Source organism: Rhinolophus sinicus, chromosome 11, assembly GCF_057876585.1.
Source record: "Rhinolophus sinicus isolate RSI-liver-muscle chromosome 11, RSI-T2T, whole genome shotgun sequence".
NCBI lineage: Eukaryota > Metazoa > Chordata > Mammalia > Chiroptera > Rhinolophidae > Rhinolophus > Rhinolophus sinicus.
In genome coordinates this window covers 22,976,664-22,997,360 of record NC_142511.1, presented here as the reverse complement: position 1 = coordinate 22,997,360, position 20,697 = coordinate 22,976,664, and the positions used below count along the sequence as shown (strand labels likewise).

At 45.4% G+C, this 20,697-nt stretch overlaps 1 protein-coding gene and 1 long non-coding RNA gene across 13 annotated transcripts in view; one reads left to right on the top strand and one right to left on the bottom strand.

Moving 5' to 3' along the window:
- Window positions 1-1,069: 1,069 nt before the first annotated feature.
- On the bottom strand, window positions 1,070-19,780 carry LOC109458653 (uncharacterized). 10 transcript variants are annotated; one of them, XR_016022771.1, is made up of 8 exons: window positions 18,733-18,870; window positions 15,434-15,582; window positions 15,216-15,346; window positions 14,688-14,876; window positions 4,396-4,468; window positions 3,258-3,629; window positions 2,366-2,694; window positions 1,070-1,373 (listed from the first exon to the last, which is right to left on the bottom strand). It is a non-coding gene; the product is annotated as an uncharacterized LOC109458653 (long non-coding RNA). The 10 variants fall into 10 exon arrangements; XR_016022769.1 differs by lacking the exon at window positions 1,070-1,373 and adding an exon at window positions 16,665-16,787 and having other exon boundaries at window positions 1,619-2,694; window positions 18,733-18,830; XR_016022770.1 differs by lacking the exons at window positions 1,070-1,373; window positions 18,733-18,870 and adding an exon at window positions 19,300-19,780 and having other exon boundaries at window positions 1,619-2,694.
- SLC60A1 (solute carrier family 60 member 1) overlaps window positions 18,410-20,697 on the top strand; it is a 28,820-nt gene continuing 26,532 nt past the window's right edge. The window contains exon 1 of one of the 3 annotated variants that reach the window (XM_019752493.3): window positions 18,410-18,903. In XM_019752493.3, the coding sequence (XP_019608052.1) occupies window positions 18,674-18,903 (230 nt within the window). In that variant the 5' untranslated portion in view covers window positions 18,410-18,673. The remainder of the gene's footprint in view (window positions 18,904-20,697) is intronic. The other 2 variants (XM_019752491.3, XM_019752490.3) reach the window with 2 other exon arrangements.

Genomic DNA, 20,697 nt, shown 5'->3' with positions numbered 1-20,697 from the left:
GCAAGACCAACAGGCAGGTATAGTACCCCATTTCTTATAGATGAGGAAACTGAGTCTCACAGAGGTTAGGAATTAGTTTCAGTCCACACAGCTACTTCGTAGCAGAGCTGGGATTTCAACCCCAAACCCCACTTCAAAGTCCATGCTGTACAGCAGGATTTCTCAAACATTCAGATGCATCAGAATGGACGGGTGGGCCGGCCCGGTGGCTCAGGCTGTTAAGAGCTCCATGCTCCTAATGCCAAAGGCTGCCGGTTCGATTCCCACATGGGCCAGTGGGCTCTCAACCACAAGGTTGCCAGTTTAATTCCTCGACTCCTGCAAGGGATGGTGGGCCCCGCCCCCTGCAACTAACAACGGCAACTGGACCCGGAGCTGAGCTGCGCCCTCCACAACTACAATTGAAAGGACAACTTGACTTGGAAAAAAATCCTGGAAGTACACACCATTCCCCAATAAAAAAGTCCTGTTCCTCTTCCCCCCCTCAAAAAAGAGAATTGACTGGGGTGCTGGCTAAGAATGAAGATTTCTGGGCGCTGTCGCCTCTCCCCCATTCTAATTCAATAAACCGGGGTTGGGGGTCAGGATTCTGCATTCTCACCAAATAACACTGACTTCCGCCACGAGCAGCATCCTGGTGTGAAAACACAGGGGCAGCCCCAGTCCTCTGGCAAGACCTGAAGAGGTCGCCCTGTCCCCTCACTCATCCCTTGCCTGGGGAGTGGAACCCAGAAGCAGCTGATCTGCAGTTTATAAAAGTCTCCCCTCACCCTTTTAACATTTTAAACCCACAGGAGAGGAACCTGAGTGACAAAATCAGGAATAAGGGGCCCTCATTCATCCCTCAGATGTTAATGGACAACTGCCATGGGAAAGAGCTTGGGACAGACAACCTTTGAGATGCTGAGTAGAGCAGATTTCGCAGTGCGGGTGCATCAGAAACCTCCTGCTTCGGAATTATTTGGGGTTAAGAATGCAGGAGGGGCCTGGGCCCCACCCCAGATGTCCATGGTTAGAATCTCTAGGGATGAACTCCAGGGATCTGCGTTTTAAATATGCTCCCCAGGCAATTTTGAAGCAAATAGAGGTTTGTGAAGAAGTACCCAAAGGGTCTGGAAGGAAAGGAACTCCTGAGGCTCCAGAACAAAGCTACAGTGTCGGCAGGAATCCCTGGGGTGCAGCTTTGGATGAGTGCTGCGCTCGGTGTGTGGAACTCAGGGCTTGAATCCCGGCTTGGCCACTGCGATCCTGGGCACATACCACCTTCCTGAGCTCAATTCCTCACAGACCCAGTGGTGATGAGCTGGTCCACATCTTCACATGGTTGTGATGACCTAGTGAGCACACAGCAGGTGCTGAATGGTGAGCACCAGCTGTGTGGTGGAAGACCCTTATTCAGTGTTCTGAGACAATGCCAACAGAGGCCCCCAGCTGCATCCCGCTGGCACAGACCCACTCCCTCTGCCGGGGAGTCAAGAGCTCGTTGGCTGTGGTTAGAATTCAGAATCATGACTCTGGACTTGATGGAGTAGCCTTGGGCACCCTTAGAGGGTCAGGGGTCAGGCTGAGGCTCGAAGGTCAGGTCTAGAGGGCTGTCTACCACTCCACTCCCCTGACCATCCACACCCAAGCCCCTCAACTTACTCTAGGTCACACCAAAAACATGGGCTCTGATCTGAGGGGTCAGCTCAGGGGCCCTTCCTCACCTGTCCTCACTGTTCCTCTGTCTTGTTTACTTGGAGTTGTCTCTGATGAGCTGGGGGACCTAACTGTTTCTTCTCTCCTCCCACCACCCTCGGAGGACTCCAAGGACCTCTATCCTTCCTTGGCCCACATGCCCTCATTAGAGGCTCTGCACCTCAGGTATCCCAGGGGCCATCCTCAGGCCAACCAACAACTCCCTCGTGGGGATAAAGCAGTTCCTACCCCAGGCATACTGGGGGCCTCCACAAGAATATTGCAATTTATAAGCAGCAGCAAGAAAGAGGTACAGTGGGACTGGAAGAAGGTCTCTCTCGGCAGTATACCCTCAGGGTTAAGGGAACAGGCTCTGGAGCCAGATGGTTCAAAGCTTAGCTAGTCCGTTCACTAGGTAAGCAACCCTGGGTCACCTGCTTCACCTCTCTCTGCTTCAGTTACTAGAGTGTGAAACAAAGATATAAAAAAGTCCACTTCCTTACACAGGGAAATCACTCAACATGTCTGGCACATATTAGATACTCAGTAAATATTCGCCATATTGCTTATTGATGTAAGGATTTTGAACATGGGAAGATTTTTTAATAGTCTGGACTTCATAGGTAATTGCCTGTGTCCATCCAGGGCTGTGTGCCCACCTTACCAGGTTAGCCCTGGCTGCTCTCACCTGGAGGTGATGCTGCGAATGGAGCGAAGGGTCCACGTTCCCAGGCTGAAATTTATCCTCCTGGTAAATCTTGAGAATAAGGATGAGACCAACAGTGGCCAGATGAGGAGAGCGTCGCTATGAGTGTCTCTTAACCCAGGACATAGAAGGACATGAAAGAAATGTAACATCTGCTTTTCTCTGCCATTTCGTTGTTGTGCAGCTTCCGCGTGAACGGGGGCAGGGCTGGTGAGAGATGGGGGTGAGGCAGTTTCAATCACTGGATCTCTGCACCCTGAGAAACTAGGAAGAAGTGGGACTCTCTGACAGCTCCATTCTTCTACAGGAGTCTGTGAAAAGGCAAGGAATAAATTCAAGTGTCCCAGGAAAGGGAGATGGATGGTGGGACCTGCTTCAATCACTCCTCCTGCCCCTATCTCCTCCCCTTCTGGCAAATTTCCCTTAGGACAGGGGCAGACAGGAAGACTCCTTGGGGGTGGAAGGTGGGGGTGGGGGTGGAAGTCCTTGGGGCAAATGTCACCTCATCTCCCAGCCCCACTTTCTCCAACAGACAAAAGGAAAGGATCTCCTCTCCCTCCCCTTCTCCCTTGGGCAGACCAGCCATCCTGGGAGAGCCCCTTCCTTTCAAACTGGATCACTGAGGCTGGTCCAGGACCATCACTGGTTTGGAAGATGCAGCTGCCTGAAGAATACCGCAAGGTAGCGGGCCCTGCCAGAAGGGCAACAAGGACTGCTGCCAGGGCTGGCAGAACACCAAGAACACCCCAGAAACTGACAAACAGAAAGGAGACACCGAAGTGAAGTGAGGACTGCAGCCAACAGTACCTCTTAGCACCTCGATCTCACAGAAGGTGGAGGAAGCAAGGAGGGAACACACGTTCCAGGCACTCACCTTGAGTCAGGGCCTGGGTTACACCTGGAGCTTGTAAATGACTCGTAAGACAAGGGCCACACACATGAGGAATCCAGTCCAGAGGAGACAGTGGTTACTTGACACAAAGGAGGGAGCCACTGATTCTATCTGGGAGGGGACATTTGAGCTGGACAGGGAAGGCTGGATCTCATATCTGCAGGATGGAAGAGCAGTGAAGAGGCTGTGTTCAGGGGTCAAACTCCTCCCGTTGGGGACAGGGAAGATGATAGAAGCAGATGGAAATGCAGGCAGGGACTTTGACAGGCACATTGAAAGGACTGAGCTTGATCCTGTGGACAGTGGTGAGGGGGCAGCATACATGCTTTTTCATGATTATTAGAAGAATATATCCTTATCATAAAAAGTTGGGGGAGAAACAGAAAAGGATAAAAAGAAAATTAAAATCACTCTTATGCCAACTACCCAGAAATAACCACTGTTAACATTTTGATGTTTTCCTTTCAGATTCTTATAAAGAGACCTTTAAAAAGACTATATGTATGGTAAATACAATATGTAACATACAGGCATATTAATATAGCAAAATGCATCTGTCATATTAAAAGATTATATCAGAACATGTTCTGAATTCAGAGAATATATAAATTAACATTTAAGTTATTTTATAATAAATTTAGTGTAATATGGGTGATTTTTAAAAAATCTAAATTGAGATTATACAAAGGGAGAGTTTTAAATTTTACTTATTTATGTACATACAATTCACTTTTAAATTAAATTTATTGGGGTGACATCAGTTAATAAAATTATATAGGTTTCAAATGTACAATTTTATAATACGTCATCTGTATACTGCATTGTGTGTTCACCACCCAGAGTCAAATCTCCTGTCACCATACATTTGACTCCCTTTACCCTCCCTCTTTCCTCTTGGTGACCACTAAACTGTTGTCTATGTCTGAGTTTTTGTTTGTTTTGTTCATTTGTTGCTTTCAGTTTATATACCATACATGAGTGAAGTCATATGGTTCTTGACTTTTTCTGTCTGACTTATTTCATTTAGCATGTTATTTTCAAGATCCATCCATGTTGTCACAAATGGCAGTATTTCATCTTTTCTTATGGCAGAATAGTATTCCATTGTGTATATATTTACCACATCTTCTTTATCCAATCATCTATCAAAGGACACTTCAGTTGTTTCCATGTCTTGGCCGCTGTGTATAATGCTGTAATGAACATAAGAGTACATATATCTTTATGGATAAATGTTTTCAAATTTTAGGGGTAGATACTGAGAAGAGGGAGGCTGGGTCATATGGTAATTCCATTCTTAATTTTTTGAGGAACCTCCATATTATTTTTCATAGTGGCTGCACCAACTTACATTCACACCGGCAATGTATGAGGGTACCTTTCCGCCTACAACCTCTCCAACACTTGTTATTACTTGTCTTGTTGATAATACCCACATATATATGGGCAAATAGGTTTTGACAAAGGAGCCAAAAACATACAACGGAGAAAAGAAAGCCTCTTTAATAAATGGTGCTGGGAAATGGAAAGCCAAGTGCAAAAGAATGAAACTAGACTGCTATTTGTCACTATACACAAAAATTAACTCAAAATGGATCAAAGACCTAAATATAAGGCCTGAAACAATAAAATACATAGAAGACAACATAGGTACTAAATTTATGAACCTTGGTCTTAGAGAGGATTTTATGAATTTGACCTCAAAGGCAAGGGAAGTAAAAGCAAAAATAAATAAATGGGACTATATCAAACTAAAAAGCTTCTGCATAGCAAAAGAAACCATCAACAAAACAAAGAGGCAACCAACAAAATGGGAGAAGATATTTGCAAACAATAACTGTGATAAGGGGCTAATATCCAAAATATATAAAGAACTCATATAACTCAACAATGACAATAACAAAAAAAAACCAATCCAATTAAAAAATGGGCAGAGGACCTGAACAGACACTTCTCCCAAAAAGACATACAAACGGCCAACAGATATATGAAAAAATGCTCAACTTTACTAGCTATTAGGGAAATGCAACTCAAAACCACAATGAGAGACCACCTCCCACCTGTTAGAATGGTTGTTTATTTTTTCTTACTAGACAGAACATTTGTGTGCTCCATAATTCAAAAGATACAAGAGTGTATATGAAAATGTCCCTTTTACTCATCCCCCCCATCTAGTTCTCCCTACTCAGTGAATATTTCGTAACCGTCCAGGAATTTTATGCATAGACAAGAAGATAAACAAATATTAGTTTCCTCCTTTACACAAATGTTACACAAGTGTTAACCACTTACTGCATCCTTCAGTTTTTACTTAATAGATCTTACATGCTATTTCCCATCAATATATAATGACTTCTGTCATTTTTTATGTTGAAATAATATTTCATCATATGGAAGTATTGTAATTTATTTAGCAAGTCTCTACTAATAGTCATTTGGGTTGTCTATACTCTTGCTTTTATAAAAGTGCTGTGATAAATAACTTTGTACATATGTCATTTTGTACAAATACAACTCTATCTGCGGGATAACTTCCTAGAAGTACAATTGCAAGTTAAAGGGCAGGTGCGGTTATAATTTTGATGGATATTACCCAAAAGCCCTCTGGAGAGGTGGTACTAATTGCTTCAACTTATCCTTCTCTTGATGTAAATAAGGGATGAACTCCGGTCTGAATTTAGAGTGTAAGGAGGCTGGATTAGAGGTGGGTAGGCAGGGAGGTAGGAGGCTGCTGCAAGAGTGCAAGAGAAACCCACTTGGAACTAAACGATGGGTCAGAACCAATGGACAAAGGAACAGTGGATGAAGCTGGAGTGGTAACTTCAAGAAAAGTGCTGGACTTAGAATTGACAGGACAGAGAGACAAACTGGCATTTGAAAGCGAGAGTACAAAGGTCTCTGACAGGGTGACTGGGTGGAGTATGAGCTGCGTCTGACGTGAAGACATAGCCAAACAATAGCAGCCAACAGAGAAGGAAGGGCCCCTGGACTTCAGGAACCTCTATTTCCCAACATGTAGATAGTTATTATGATGATAAAACTCTTAATTTGGTCATTTTCCTATATCAAGGAGAATAACCTTCATTCTGAAAAAGGTAAAACAGACGCATTAAGAGGGAACTGAAGACTTCCCTTTAAAGACAGGCTATTGGCCACATATGTTTGTCATTTCTCCTGTGGCCCCACTAAAATGATAATAAAGCAGTGAAGAAAAGTATATTCTAATGATGAGGAGGACAGGAGGGAGGCCACCATAGAGATACATATTCAACAAATATATGGAAGCTGGGAAATGGAGAAACGAGGGGTCACTGATGAAGGAGGTGGAGGGCAGTGAGTGAACCCAAAGTGGGAGGCAACAGAGAAGGCTGCCTATTATCCCAGCAGAACTATCTCAGGACTTCGAGAGTCCATGGGGCTGGACAGTGTAGAGGAGGCAGGAGGCACAGCCATGGTTGAAAAGAGGAATGGCCAACAATATATGGAAGAGTCAATTCCTAAGCAACACCTCCCCAATTGGAGGGCTCAATGACCCCAAAGAAGGGACTTCCGTGTCTATTACTTAGAGTTCTCCATGTGACACAGATTCCCTGCCCAAATGAAATGAAACAAAAATGAAATCTGCCACCTGACCAGCCCAGCCTCACTCTTAAATATGAAAAATCAAAGACTATCAGACATTTGAAGAAAAGCCTCTAGCATGAAAAAGAGACAAAGATAAATAAATGAGGGTGGGGATAATGATATAGAATAAGAGAAATAATTTAGGAAATCAAAGACAAAAGAAAAGTTTAATATATGTCCTCAGGGATAGTTGAAGTGTCACATCCCTAAACAAGAACAGGTTGCTATGAGAAGGAGCAACCAGAAAATAAGTGTGAGCTACTGGAAATTAAAGATAGGATTACGGAAATTAAAATGTCAATAAAAGGTTTTGGAAGGTGAAAGAATTAGAGAATTAGTCTGATATCTGGATAATAGTATATTTGGGGGCGGGGGGGGGGGGAGTACAGAGAAAATGGAAGGGAAGATTTCTCAAATAAGACAAAATAATTCCCGAAGCTAAAGGACAGAATTTTCAAATGTAAAGGGGACACCAAGAATCCAACACAAGGAGTGAATAAGTGACCCACATATAAGCACCACATGGTGACATTTTAGAATAGCAATGATAAAGACAAGATCTTAAAAATTTCTCTAGAGGGAAAAAATGTTACCTCTAAAAATGTAAGAATTGGGGTGGTTGGTTAGCTCAGTTGGTTAGAGCGTGGTGCTAATAACACCAAGGTTGCTGGTTCAATTCCCACACGGGCCACTGTGAGCTGCACCCTCCTTTAAAAAATTAAATTAAACTAAATTAATAAATAAAAATATAAGAATCAAACTGGCCTCAGGAGTCTCATGATGCCTTCAACATTCTGTGAAAAAAAAACAATTTTCAACCAAGGATTCTATACCCATCTGAATCACCATTTAAGTATGAGGGTGGAGTTATGACACTTTCAGAAGGAGGGACTCAGAAAATCTACATACCACACACTCCTTCTTAAGAAATTGCTTGAAGATGTCATCAGCAAAATAACAGCATAAACAAAGAATACAAAGGGAGGGAAAAAGAGAGGAAAGGAGAAAACAGTGGGACCAGCCCAGGGATTGGTGAAAGGAAGAAGTCCCAGGCTGACAGCTATGTGACAGAAAAGCAACACACCCGAATTAGAGCATAAGGGAGAGTGCCCTGTGTGAGAGGTCCCTGGGAAAAAAAGGGGGATATCAGAATACTCAATATGCTGAAAAGTTGGAAACAAACTCGGGGAAGTGATCATGGCAAATATAGAAAAGAAAAAGGGGAAGGAGAAGAAAGTCAATTTGAAACTCTATAAAAACTGGAAGAAAAAAAAAAAGTCAGGCAGCCAGATGGCTCAGTTGGTTAGAGCGCGAGCTCTCAACAACAAGGTTGCCAGTTCAATTTCTGCACACGGGATGGTGGGCTGCACCCACTGCAACTAAAGAATTGAAAACAGCGGCTGGACTTGGAGCTGAGCTGCGCCCTCCACAACTAGATTGAAGGACAATGACTTGGAGCTGATGGGCCCTGGAGAAACACACTGTTCCCCAATAAAATAAATTGAAAAAAAAAAGAATGTGCTTTCTTTAAAAAAAGAAGAAAAGAAATGTCATTGCTGGCTCTGCAACAAACAATATTTACACTGTCACAAATATCAACATTGTTTATTAGATTTATACTTTTTAGAACCAACCTATAAACAAAGCACAGAAGATTAATTATGGTTAGAAAATTAGAATATAAATGTTATTAACATTGAACATTTAAAGTAAATGTTTGGAAGTCAGAAGTTGGGAAGGGAAGCCAAAAGGGGAAGGTAGGAGTGATAACATCCTTATCCTACAAAATAGTGAGTCAAATTATGATCTATAGCTGGTGGGATGAGAAATAAAGATGCACATATGTTACTTAACGCAACAAAGATAGTCAACAGATTTATTTTACTTAGAGGAAACTGAATGAAAATAGCTACATAACCATGTTGGGCATAGAGTGAGGGAGGGTTCTTTAGATGATCTATGTAAATCAAATTCTCATCTTTCATGGTTAAAAATCAATAGAGTATGTTGAAAACGGAGAAATCCAGAAACAGCAGCATAAGCATATAATTTAGAGAGATGAAGTCCCTCCCAGAATGAGGAAAAAACAGATAGAGGCCATTGCCTCCCAGGAGCAGGACTAGAGTGGGGAGAGATGAGGCAGGACTGTTCACTGCAGGAGCGTCTGTTCTACTTTATTTTTAACCACGTGCATGAATTACTTGGATGTAAAATTTAAGTCCACAACCCGATAGAGGAGAGGTAGATGGTGAGAGCTTCCGAGTATGTGACAGCCGATGAGTTTGGGGGTCAGATTCAGATGAATTAGACACTAGAACTACCTTGCAGGAAAACAACCCAGATAGATAATGAGGACATTGGAAATGAGAAAATGTTCTGATTTTCACAGAGACAGAAGGTATTTCTGGAAACTATAGACCAAGTGGCTCAATATAGAATCCTGGCAAAATTCTAGTGCAGATTATTAAACAGATGGCTTGGGAATGCTTTGTGATTTATTTATTTATACTCTGCCTCATTCCAAAAAGAAGGATTTGCAGTGGCTTACAGAGATACGTGCAATACAGTACGATTAAAAATACTTTTTTAATGAGAAAAGATTCTCAAAAAGCTAAACAGAATTACTGTATGACCTAGCAAATCCACTCATTAGGTACAATACCTGAGAACTAAAATATGTTCACATAAAAACTTGCACGTGAGTGTTTATAGCAGCATTACGTATGATAGCCAAAAAGTGGAAACCCAAAAGTCCATCAACTGATGAGCAGATAAACAAAATGTGGTTCATGAATACAATGAAATAGTACTCAGACATAAAAGGAATGAAGTACTGATACACGCTACAACATGGATGAACCTTGAAAACATTATTCTAAGGGAATGAAGCCAGACACAAAAGGCTACATATTATATGATTCAATTTACAAGAAATGTCCAGAATAGGCAAATCTATAGAGACAGGAAGTAGGTCATTGGTTGCCAAAGGCTGAGGGGAGGAGCAATGGGGAGTGACTGCTAATGGGTATAGAGTTTCTTCTTGGTGTGATGAAAATGTCCTGCAATTAGTTAGTGGTGATGGTCACATAACCTTGTGACTACTAAAAAACACTGAATCACAGCCTTTTGAAGAGTGAATTTTATGGTGTGTGAATTATATCTCAAAATGATATAATGAAAAAGTGTTATATATGCAGCATTACTTACGATAGCCAAGATATGGCTGCAACGTAAGTGTCCATCGACAGATGAATGGATAAAGAAGAGGTGATCCATATATACAATGGAATATTACTCGGCCATAAAAAAGAATGAAATGTTGCCATCGGCAGCAACATGGATGGACCTAGACGGTATTGTGCTAAGTGAAATAAGTCAGATAGAGAAAGACAAATCTTATGTGATTGCACTCATATGTGGAATCTAAAAAACAAACAACAACAAAAACCCAAACAGACAACATAGAAACAAACTTATAGATGGAGAACAAAATGATGGTCACCAGGCGGGAAGGGGTTGGGAGATGGTGAAAGGGGGAAGGGATTAAAATGTGCCACTGCCAGTTATAAAAACAGTCACAGGGATGTAAAGCACAGCACAGGGAATATAGTCAACAATATAGCAATCACTATGTATGGTGTCAGATGAGTACTAGACTTATCGGGGCAATCACTTTGCCAGGTATATAAATTGTCTAATCATTATGGTATATACCCGAAACTAATATAATGTATGCAAACTGTAATTGAAAAAAAAATTTAAGCATTATTTTGGGGGAGAAAAACAAGCAAAGAAGAGCGAACAGAAAAGGACAGAAAATAAAGAGAATTCAAGTCAATACACAACACATATACCATAAAATTTTATATAGGTGATAAAGGTAGACCATGACTTTGGCCATGAGCTTTCCAGCAGCTACTACGAGCTTGGAAAATAGTGTTATTACATGATTCCCAGCATCCTTAAGATAAACATGAACTGGTTCAGGAGAATCACAGCTTTTTCTGATGCTGATGCCCAGTAGAAATCTCCCCGGTGTGTCTGTGGGTGGACATAGGCTCTCATCCTGCTGAGTAGACTCCCGGAAGTGAATAGGTCATAGGATGGGCTTAGCTTTCGCGGGTGCTGCCGAATAGTTCTCCAAAGTGATTTTCCCAGTGTACACTTCTACCAGAGTTCTAGTTACTCCACATCCTTGTCAACATTTGGCATTGCCAGTCACATTCATTTGAATCACTGTTGGAGTACGCTAGTATCTCAGTGGTTTGATTTGCATTTCCCTCATGACAAATGCTGTTCAGTATCTTATCATATGCTTATTGGCCACTCGTGATATGGGAGCGCTCCCTCACTACAAAAGCTTTAAGCCTCCCTCACTATAGAAAATTTAAGTCTCCTTTTCCCTAGTTTCTTAGCTCCTTAGCCCCGGGCTTTGATTACTCTTCTAATCAGTTTCTGAATCCTAGACTAAAGATTCCTCCTAGCCTGAATCACAGAATGTCTCTCAGATAACTACTTAAAAGCCTGTGACTTCCCAACACCCTCAAGCCTTCCAGACCTAACTCTTGGCCATCCCAGAAACCAAACAGATTTTAATATTCCCACAGGCTAGTATACTTGTTGACTGTAATCACTGAAGCCTAAGGTTCTTTCCAACCCATTCTGTGCCCAGCTCCAGGACAACTGACCCCCTAAATGACTGGTTGAATGGCCACAGGCTCGATAGAGCTAGCAGACCTATTAATTAAAATCTGTTTTTCCTCATTCTGGGTCCTTGGGGATACAGAGGATACCCCAGCAAGATCACCAGTCCCAACCAAAGAAGCCAGCACGGTCTTCCAGGCGGATCCCGAGACCCCTTCCTCTCATCTGAGATCCGATAGGGCGAGAGTTCCATGAATCCCTCAGTAGGTAGGGACAGCTCTATGCCCCTGCCCAGCAGGAAGCAGATACAGAAGAGCAGACCTCCTGTCCCTCAACTTCCCAGAGACATTTTATGGGGATCACATCTCTCAAGGGGAAAACAAGACAGGCAGTTAGAGACAGGCATTGGGTCTCTGCATTCCTGCGTAACCCATAGTAAAAGACCCCCCCTCTTTGTCCAAAACTTCCCCTTGTCATTGTAATTATCTACCCCTATGAAGAACAAATGGGTACAAAGTACCCAACTAGATCAAATCGGCCATTCACACCTGCGCAGTCTAAAAAGATGAGGTAATAGCCTCTTGTCAATCACAGGTGTCAATCAAGTGGTCCCACACCTGCAAAGGAACAGCCCATTCTAGAGAAAAAGGGATAAAAACTCCAAGTCCTCACCAGCCAGGGCCTTTTGAACCTCTCCTTTTTCTTGGCCCGCTCCAAACTCTTTGGAGTGTACTGTTTCTCCTAATAGTGTCACCTTGGGCCCCTGAGCCATTCTCTACTGCTCGGGTCTGCTTCTATTTCTTTGAAGTGTACTATCTCTTCTAGTAAACTGCTCTTTCACCACTTCATTTCTGTGTCTCGTCCAGTTCTTTGCTCGAGATGCCAAGAACCTGGACATCGTGCCAAGAAGGGCTCGCTCTCCGGTAACCCTTGCGTATCCGATTTTGTGAAATGCCCTTCAGGTCTTCTACTACTTTTAAAATTGGGTTGTCTCTCTTTTATAATTTTATTTAAGAGTTCTTGATAGATTCTGGATATGAGTCCTTTCTTAGTTCCATGTATTGTAAATATTTTCTACCTACATTCTCTTTAATCTTCACAATGATCCTGTGAAGGGGGCCCACTGGCCACGACATCCCCACTGTAACTCCAGTAACATAACCTAGGGTCATGCAAGCTAGGCATAAAGTCCAAGCATAATTCAATAAAGGCACTTTCATGAGGTGCCTAAACGGTGTGGGATGTACTAGCAAGTCTGGTGTAAAATGTGGGTTCTCAGCACCAGTGGTTTCCAACATTGGCTGCTCTTTAGAGAGTCCTGGGGAGTTTTTGCAAAACACCCATGCAGGACTCCATCAATCACAGAGTCTGACTTTTTTTTTAACTTTGAGGTAATTCTAACATATAGCTTAGCCTGAGAACCACTAATTCAACAGATGAATTGTACATCTCTCATGAAACCCGCTATGAATATAATTTCTTGCCTCAGAGTTTTTCATAAGTTCAAGGTGATAGTAATTAAACATATATTTGGGTAGCTACCCAAAAGACAAGTGCATGAATGTCCACAGCTGCTTTATTTCTAATAGCTCCAAACTAGAAACAACCTGAATGTACATCAATAGCAGATGGGATAACAATTTGTGGTACGTGTGTGTCATGGAATACTACACAGCAATGAAAAATAATGAACTACTGCTCTCATAGACATAATGTGGGGCAAGCATATTCCTGTGTCTGGAGTGGGTGCTGGAAATGTTGTGTATCTTGATCTCAGTGGTGGTTGCCTGGGTGTGTACACACGTGAAAACTAAATTTGTTCACTTAAGACTTGTGCACTTTAATGTACGTAAGTTTAACCTCAAAAAAAAGGAAACAAAAAGTTATTTTATGTCATGTGCTTGACACAGAGTAGGCATTCAATAAATAGCAGTCAACGTTTCTAGAACAGAGACGGCAGCAAGCGCATTGCACAGTGTGTGGCTTAGACCACTCGGGAGCCCTGGTCAGGTGCTGGGAGCCCCCTTTTTAAGAAGGTCACTGACAATGACAATATGACATCTAGGCAGATAAGGATGACCAGGGGTCTGGAATACATGTAAACAAGGAGGGAATGGCTAAGGGAAGTGGCGAGGATGCTGGTGGGAACAGTGAAACTTCGGAAGAACATGAAGAATGTCTGCAGAGAGTGAATGGCTCCCTGTAGAATGGGAATTAGGCTTTTTCCTTTGTGGCTCTAGAGCAGTGATTCTCAAACTGTAGCTGTTGGGGCGGCCGGATGGCTCAGATGGTTAGAGCGCGAGCTCTCAACAACAAGGTTGCCGGTTCAATTCCCATATGGGATGGTGGGCTGCGCCCCCTGCAACTAAAGATTGAAAACGGCGACTGGACTTGGAGCTGGGCTGCGCGCTCCACAACTAGATTGAAGGACAAGACTTGGAGCTGATGGGCCCTGGAGAAGCACACTGTCCCCCAATATTCCCCCCAAATTAAGAATATATATACATGTGTTTAAAAACAACAACAACAACAACTGTAGCTGCATCTCCTGGAGGGCTCATTAAAACAGATTACTGAGCCACACCCCACAGAGTTCTGATTCAGCAGATCTGGGGCAGAACTGAGAATATGCATTTCGAATAAGTTCCCAGGACGTGCTGATTGATGCTGCTGGCCCAGGGACACAGTGTACCAGCTCCTGTGTTACAGATTCTGTCTACATTTTCTCAATTATTCCCCCCATTTTATAGTGGAGGAAAGTCAGGTGCAGCTTTTCACAGGTCTCACAGGTCTCTGACTCCAAGCCTGGACATGCTGAAGCTGAGGCTGAGTGGCTACCTGCAGGCACGCAGGCTGTAAATGTAATCCGTTTCTGAGTGGGAGGTTGCATTAGATACTTTCAGATGGTCTTTCCAACTCTCATAGTTAAACTAGCTTCAACTAGCACTTTAAAGCACTAACACATATTCAGCACCAACTGAAGGTCAAGTATTATGCCACATTCTCTCCAGGATGTGTGCAGTCATTGGTCTAACTCTAAAGATGCCTCTGGGCCATGTCATCTGCTTCTGTCCCTCCCATCCCTCTTGTCACCTGCAGTAACCACCCCCCTCCCTCTCTAGACAGGCTGAAAACTCAGCTCACCCGGATATTTGGAAAGGAGGCTCTTTGTACACACACCCATCTCTGCTATTTGCATTCATGTTGGGTAGGGTGTTTCACCTGGGTGCAGCCCTTGGCACTAAGCTGTCTGTCAACCGCCGTATGCCAATCCTGGACAGAGCGTGCCAATCCACTCTCCACATGCTGACCAGCAAGGCAATGATGTGGGCGCTGAGAAGACAAAATCCAGAAGTGGGTGAGGGGTGGCCTCCTGCCCCAGAATGGCTGGGGAACAGCAGAATGTGCTTAATGACCTTGAACTAGAGACTTCACTTTACTGCCCCTGCCTGGCCTCCTGAGAGTCTGGGAAGCAGAGACTAGAGGAACCTGGGATCCAGGGCAGAACCATTGTCACAAGAGATTCCCACCACGCATGAAATCTGCCCCAAGTCCCAGTGACTTCCCACTAGGCGGCAATAATCAGATCTTTTCTCTTTGTACATTCTTTTTTATATTAAAAGTTTTCAATTCTAACAGAAACAGCAAAAAATAAAATAAAATAAAACGTACCTGATGGGTTTAGACACAGGAATTTGGGCAGCTGCGATGCATGTAAAAGGATCATGGTTAAGGTAGATAGCTCGTGTTTCACTCTGCATTATATTGTTTGCTTTCTTGAGTATTTCCAGGATGTAGATCACCTGTCATGGTTCAATAAGTGCCATTGATTTATTGCTTATCAACTTCCAGGCATAAATGGGAGTTAGTGTAGTATAAACACCTCTCACCAAGGGATCAACTCCTGCTCCCAGTGAAGAACAGACCCATGGCCCTGGCCTTGGAAGAGCAGCAGTGAACAGATTAGTAGCAATGGTTTAGAATGGCAGTCCCAAGGAGGGACCCTAGGAAGGCCAAAGAAATGTCCTGAGGAGGTGACCTTTAAGGCAAATGAAAAGATATCAGTCAGCAAGAGCTTGAGAACCCTTCACTCCTACAGATCCTTTCTGCCTTTCCATATTCAGTCTTTCCATATTTGGGGCTCTCAAACTGCTTTCCAGAGCTTGAGGGAAAGGGAACACTTTCTCCAATTTTCAGGGAGGGAAATTGAAGAATGGCTAGGGTGGCATCCAAGATTTTATCTTTCAAATTTAAGAAAGACCCGCAGGGTGCCCAGCTAGGGCAAGAGATTTGAATACAAAGCACAGAGGAAATAGAGGACAGCCTCTGCCCTTGGGGATAAGACGTGTAAATAAAAAAACCAAATAAAATTGTAAAGGTATTATGCAAATACTTCAGCTCCCCAGCTTTTTATTTATCCAGCACTCTATCTGCAGGGCATTTGGTAGGACACTTGGTAGGGTGGGGAGTTAGAAATGCAGGTAAATATAGTCCCAGCCCTGATCAACTCAGTGTTACTGGCTGCAGGGGAGGCAGGGTGGCAGGAAGAGGCAGCTAACAATCCGTGGAATATAATAGCTGACACTGTGAAGACAGTAGGGCAAAGGGATAAACCTGGGGCTTGCTGGAGTTGGGGACATGGATAGAATTTTTCTTGGAAAGGTTCCTGGAGGAATTGGACAGTGTGAAGATGCTGCAAATGGAGCTAGAGAAAGAGAAGGAAAGAGAATAAGCAAAACCTTTTCACATACACCTCCTTCCAGACGCAGTTCAGGAATCACCTCTTTCATGAAGCCTTCCCAGGCAAAATGAGATCCCTCCCCTCCAGGCTCTCCAAGCACCTCTAGAACAGAATGTATCTTTACATTACTTGTTTCCTTATGGCTTGTCAAAGCTCAAGCCCCTCCTCTCCCCGCAAAGGGAATGCAGGGAAGGGAAGGGGCGGAGAGGAGAGGCGACAAGGGAGGCCTTCGGCTCTAGCCAGGCTGGGTGTTGCATCCACAGTGGGCTGTCTCACTTTATTTTTGCTTACTTATTTTTACTTTTTACTATTTTATTAAAATACAACGTACAGACAGTAAAAGGCTCAAATCATAAGCATACAGCCTGATGAACACTTACATATGTTTACATCTGTGTAACCACCAGCCAGACCAAGATGTAGAATGCTTCTAGCACCGCAGATACTGAGGACTGCCTCACTGCCACTGTGGCCAGAGGAGCTGAACCAGTAGGGCGATATAACTGGGAGCCCCATGTAAGGAAATTATAAAAGAATTTCAGGCGTTTGGGCTGGAAAAGCCGAGTGCTGGGGCAAGGTCATTAACAGCACAGAGCAATTAGACTTGTCCTGTAGGTGGCACAGGGGAGCTCACAGGGAGGAGCACGTCAGTTCAGCACCCTTCCTACAACCAGAGCTGACCCACTGGGGAAAAAGTGGGTTCCCTTCAATAAAAGGTATCAGTCAAGAACAGGACTGACAAAATAGTTATCAGCAATGATGGGGTAGGGATAGGGGACTCAGTTAGAGATAGCTCCTTCCAACTCTGAGCTTCTACGGTTCTGGACTTCTGTGACAGTGGCATAGAGGACTCAGTCAAATGCTTGTGGTTATGATTTGTTTGTTTTTCTAGAGGACAAGTTTTTACTTAATCACAAATACTGTGCAGGCCCATCATTATCACTGCTGAATAAGTAATTGTCATCACCTACAGACCAACTGAGTCAGAGAGACCTTGGGGCTCCCCTCCCTGGTGTTCACAGTCTAGGGAGATGGAACAGTTGCTGGGGTGGCACTATGAGATAGGAGCAGCATCTGCAAGAGAAGTTGGTTGCCCTTCTCTCATGCCAAGGTGTCCTGGGGGCACCCACCCACCTACCTCCTCAGTCCTTTCAGCCCTGGTCCCCCTGGGAGGCAAGAGGGCATGAATAATGGCTCCTGCCACTACCAGAAAACCAGTGCAGAGGTGACACTGTAGGCCTTACTGCTCCACCCCCAGGGAACAAGGCAGGAATGGTGTCCTGGCTCCCTCAGGAACAGGACCACACAGGACCCACCAGCCTCATGATCACCTGTGGGGGAAAGACAGCCTGTGCCAGCTTGCAGGCTCCTCTGGGACTCCCAGTCTGGAGGCTAACGCCTTCCCACCCCACTTCCCTGGGGCTTTTCCCAGCAAAACCGAAATTTGCCCCAGAACACTTTTTTCTTCATAGAGGATTATTTGCAAATTTCTCCTGGGATTTCTCCAGGTTACCACCCTCTCCTGTTCCCCTCCCCTCCCTCAAATAGGAAGGAGAGAGATGGAGTCTGGACCCAGCACCCACATTTTCCTTCTTCCTGCACCTCTCCAAGGTGCAGAGGAGATGTGGCCAGTGAAGACCAGCTCTAGGCCCTTCCACAGAGCTTATAGTAAAGAAGATGGATAGTTTCTAGGGTTTTCCATCTGAAGGGCAATGAACCTTTCGAGGTTCTAATGAAAGCCATGAATACCCTCCCAAGGGAAAAAATATATATATGTAGGAAATTTGCCTTCTGTTTCGGGGGAAGTTGGGGGCGCTGTATGACCCTGGAAGTCTCTCTGTGAAGCCCCTAGGTTCAAGGGGAGGGCTGGAGGCCTCCTCTACGTCAAAGCCCAGGCCCAGCTTGTGTCTGGCGAAGGCTTCGGGCTCTGCCGAGACCACCTGAGGTGCTGTAAGATCCCGCTCTCCAGCCAATTTGTGCACACACAGGACGGCCCCGGCTCTCAGTTTGCCCAGCTCTAAAATGGGCACTCGGGGCCTTCCGACCCTGGGGATGTTGTATAAGAAGGCTGGCGGTACCGCAAGCTGGGTGGGAGGAAGATGGGGGGTGGAGAGCGGCTCCCGGTTAGTCTCTGGCAGCCGGGGGGAGGGTAAGCTGGTGGGTGCGGGAAAGAGCGGAGACTCGTGCCCCGACGCACTGCCCGCGGGCGGCAGAGGAGCCCCCTCCATCCCCGGGCTTGGAGGCGGGGCCCCTCGCCCGGCGGCCCCTCCCAGCCCCTCCCTCCCGGCGCGGGCCTCCAGGGCCCGGCTGGCCCTCCCGCGGGCAGGCGGTGTTCGGGCACCGCCGCGCTAGGAGCCAGCAGCTGCCAGCCCGTCCGCCAGCTGGGGCCATGGGCTGCGACGGCCGCTTGTCGGGACTGCTCCGCCGCAACCTGCAGCCCACGCTCACCTACTGGAGCGTCTTCTTCAGCTTCGGCCTGTGCATCGCCTTCCTGGGGCCCACTCTGCTGGACCTGCGCTGCCAGACGCACAGCTCGCTGTCCCAGATCTCCTGGGTCTTCTTCTCCCAGCAACTCTGCCTCCTGCTGGGCAGCGTCCTCGGGGGCGTCTTCAAGAGGACGTGAGTTCTGGGCCCTCGCGGCACGACCCTCCCGTCTCCCTAGGCTCTTTCTCTGTCCCCGCAGTGCTGGGACTGCGACCACCCCTCCCATCTCCGCCAGCTGTGTCCCCATTGCCAAAAGGCTGCCCCCTTCCCACACCCCAGCTCTACTCGGAAAACTCTCTCCTGAGACTGAAGGTGATTTCTGGATTGTTTATTGGCCTTCACTCACCCCTGTGAGGGGATAAACCCAGGCCTCACTCCGCTCCCCCCACCTAAACCCCACTGGGAGAGGGGTGATGGAGTTTGCAGAGGTGGGAGGGTCTCCGTCCTGCAGACCAGATCTGAGGTTTGTCCTTAGCCCCTGTTGCCCTGGGCAAAATTGGAGGTGAGGTGGTAGGAGAGTGGGATTCTCACCTCAGGTGCTCTGGTAGGTGCTGGAGCAGGCTGAGGCTGACAGATCGCTCTGGGGCCGGCTCCGCTCACACCATCGGCTCCGGATCAGCTGACATAGGCTGTTCCTTCCCCCAGGTGGCCACAGGGCTGGTGGGTCCTGCTTTGCAAGGACCAGGGTTCCCTCATTGGAACCTGGAGGCAGAGCCCTTCTGCCTCTGAAACAGCTCAGGCCTTGTAGGGAAGGTACAGGGTGTCCTCACTTGTATCAACTTGGTAAGGTGACCCTCTGTCCCTGTGCCAGGGTCCCCCTCCATTCCCTCACCCCATGCTACTCCTCCTTGGCCTCTACTTAGGTCGGGGCTCTGGAGTGCCGGGCAGAGCCCCCAAAAGCCCCTCTTTTGGATTCTGTTGCAGAGCCTCATGGTCGGGCTCAAACTGGACAGGGCCGTCTCTGAGGAGCCCTTCAGAAAGGTAGCAGGATCACTCTCCTAGAGCAGCTGGGAACACAGAGCCAAGGCAGGAGACACATTGCTCGCAAGCCGAAGGCTGCTGGAGATTGCCCTAGTCCAGCTCCAGAGTGGGTGGTTTCCTGGATGCATGGGCTCAAGCAAGCACCCAGCCTGGGAACAAAACCAGTGGGGCTATCCCAGAGAAACCTCTGGGGGGCTGTTCTGAACCAAGGGGTCTCACTGTTTGGCTCACTCCATGAGGGTGGGTTTCACCATCCACCTTGCTTCCAGAGCTAATGGAAGACGGACACTGGTGTCATATAGATGGGCCCCACTTTAAGTCACCCAACTGACAAAACAGTATCAGTTAGGGTGTGATTATCCCTGTTACCAAATCTTGTAAACAGAAGACTTCTCCTCTTCAGAAGCAAGTCTCCTTGTGTACACTAGTGTATCTGTGGGTTTTGTACAGGATTAGATGTATGTAAGATTCAGAAAATCTTAAGAAGCTCAAGATCCATTCTGATTCTGCCTAGAGTGTTTTTTTTAATTTACTTCTCAATTACCATTGGTGTATGCTATTATATTAGTTTCAGGTGTACAACATAGTGATTAGACATTTCTGTACCTTGCAAAGTAATCACCCCGATAAGTCTAGTACCCATCTGGCATTACATGTAATTATTGCAATATTATTGACGATGTTCCTGGTGCTATACTTTATATCGCTGTGACTATTTTTATAACTGGCAATTTGTACTTCTTAATTCCTTTCACCTTTTTCATCCATCCCCCCACCACCCTCCCATCTGGCAACCATCAGTTTGTTCTCGTATCTATGAATTTGTTTCTGTTTCGGTTGTTCATTTATTTTGTGTTTTAGATTTCACATAGAAGTGAAATCATATGGTATTTGTCTATCTCTGTCTAACTTATTTTGCTTAGCATAATACCCTCTAGGCCATCCATG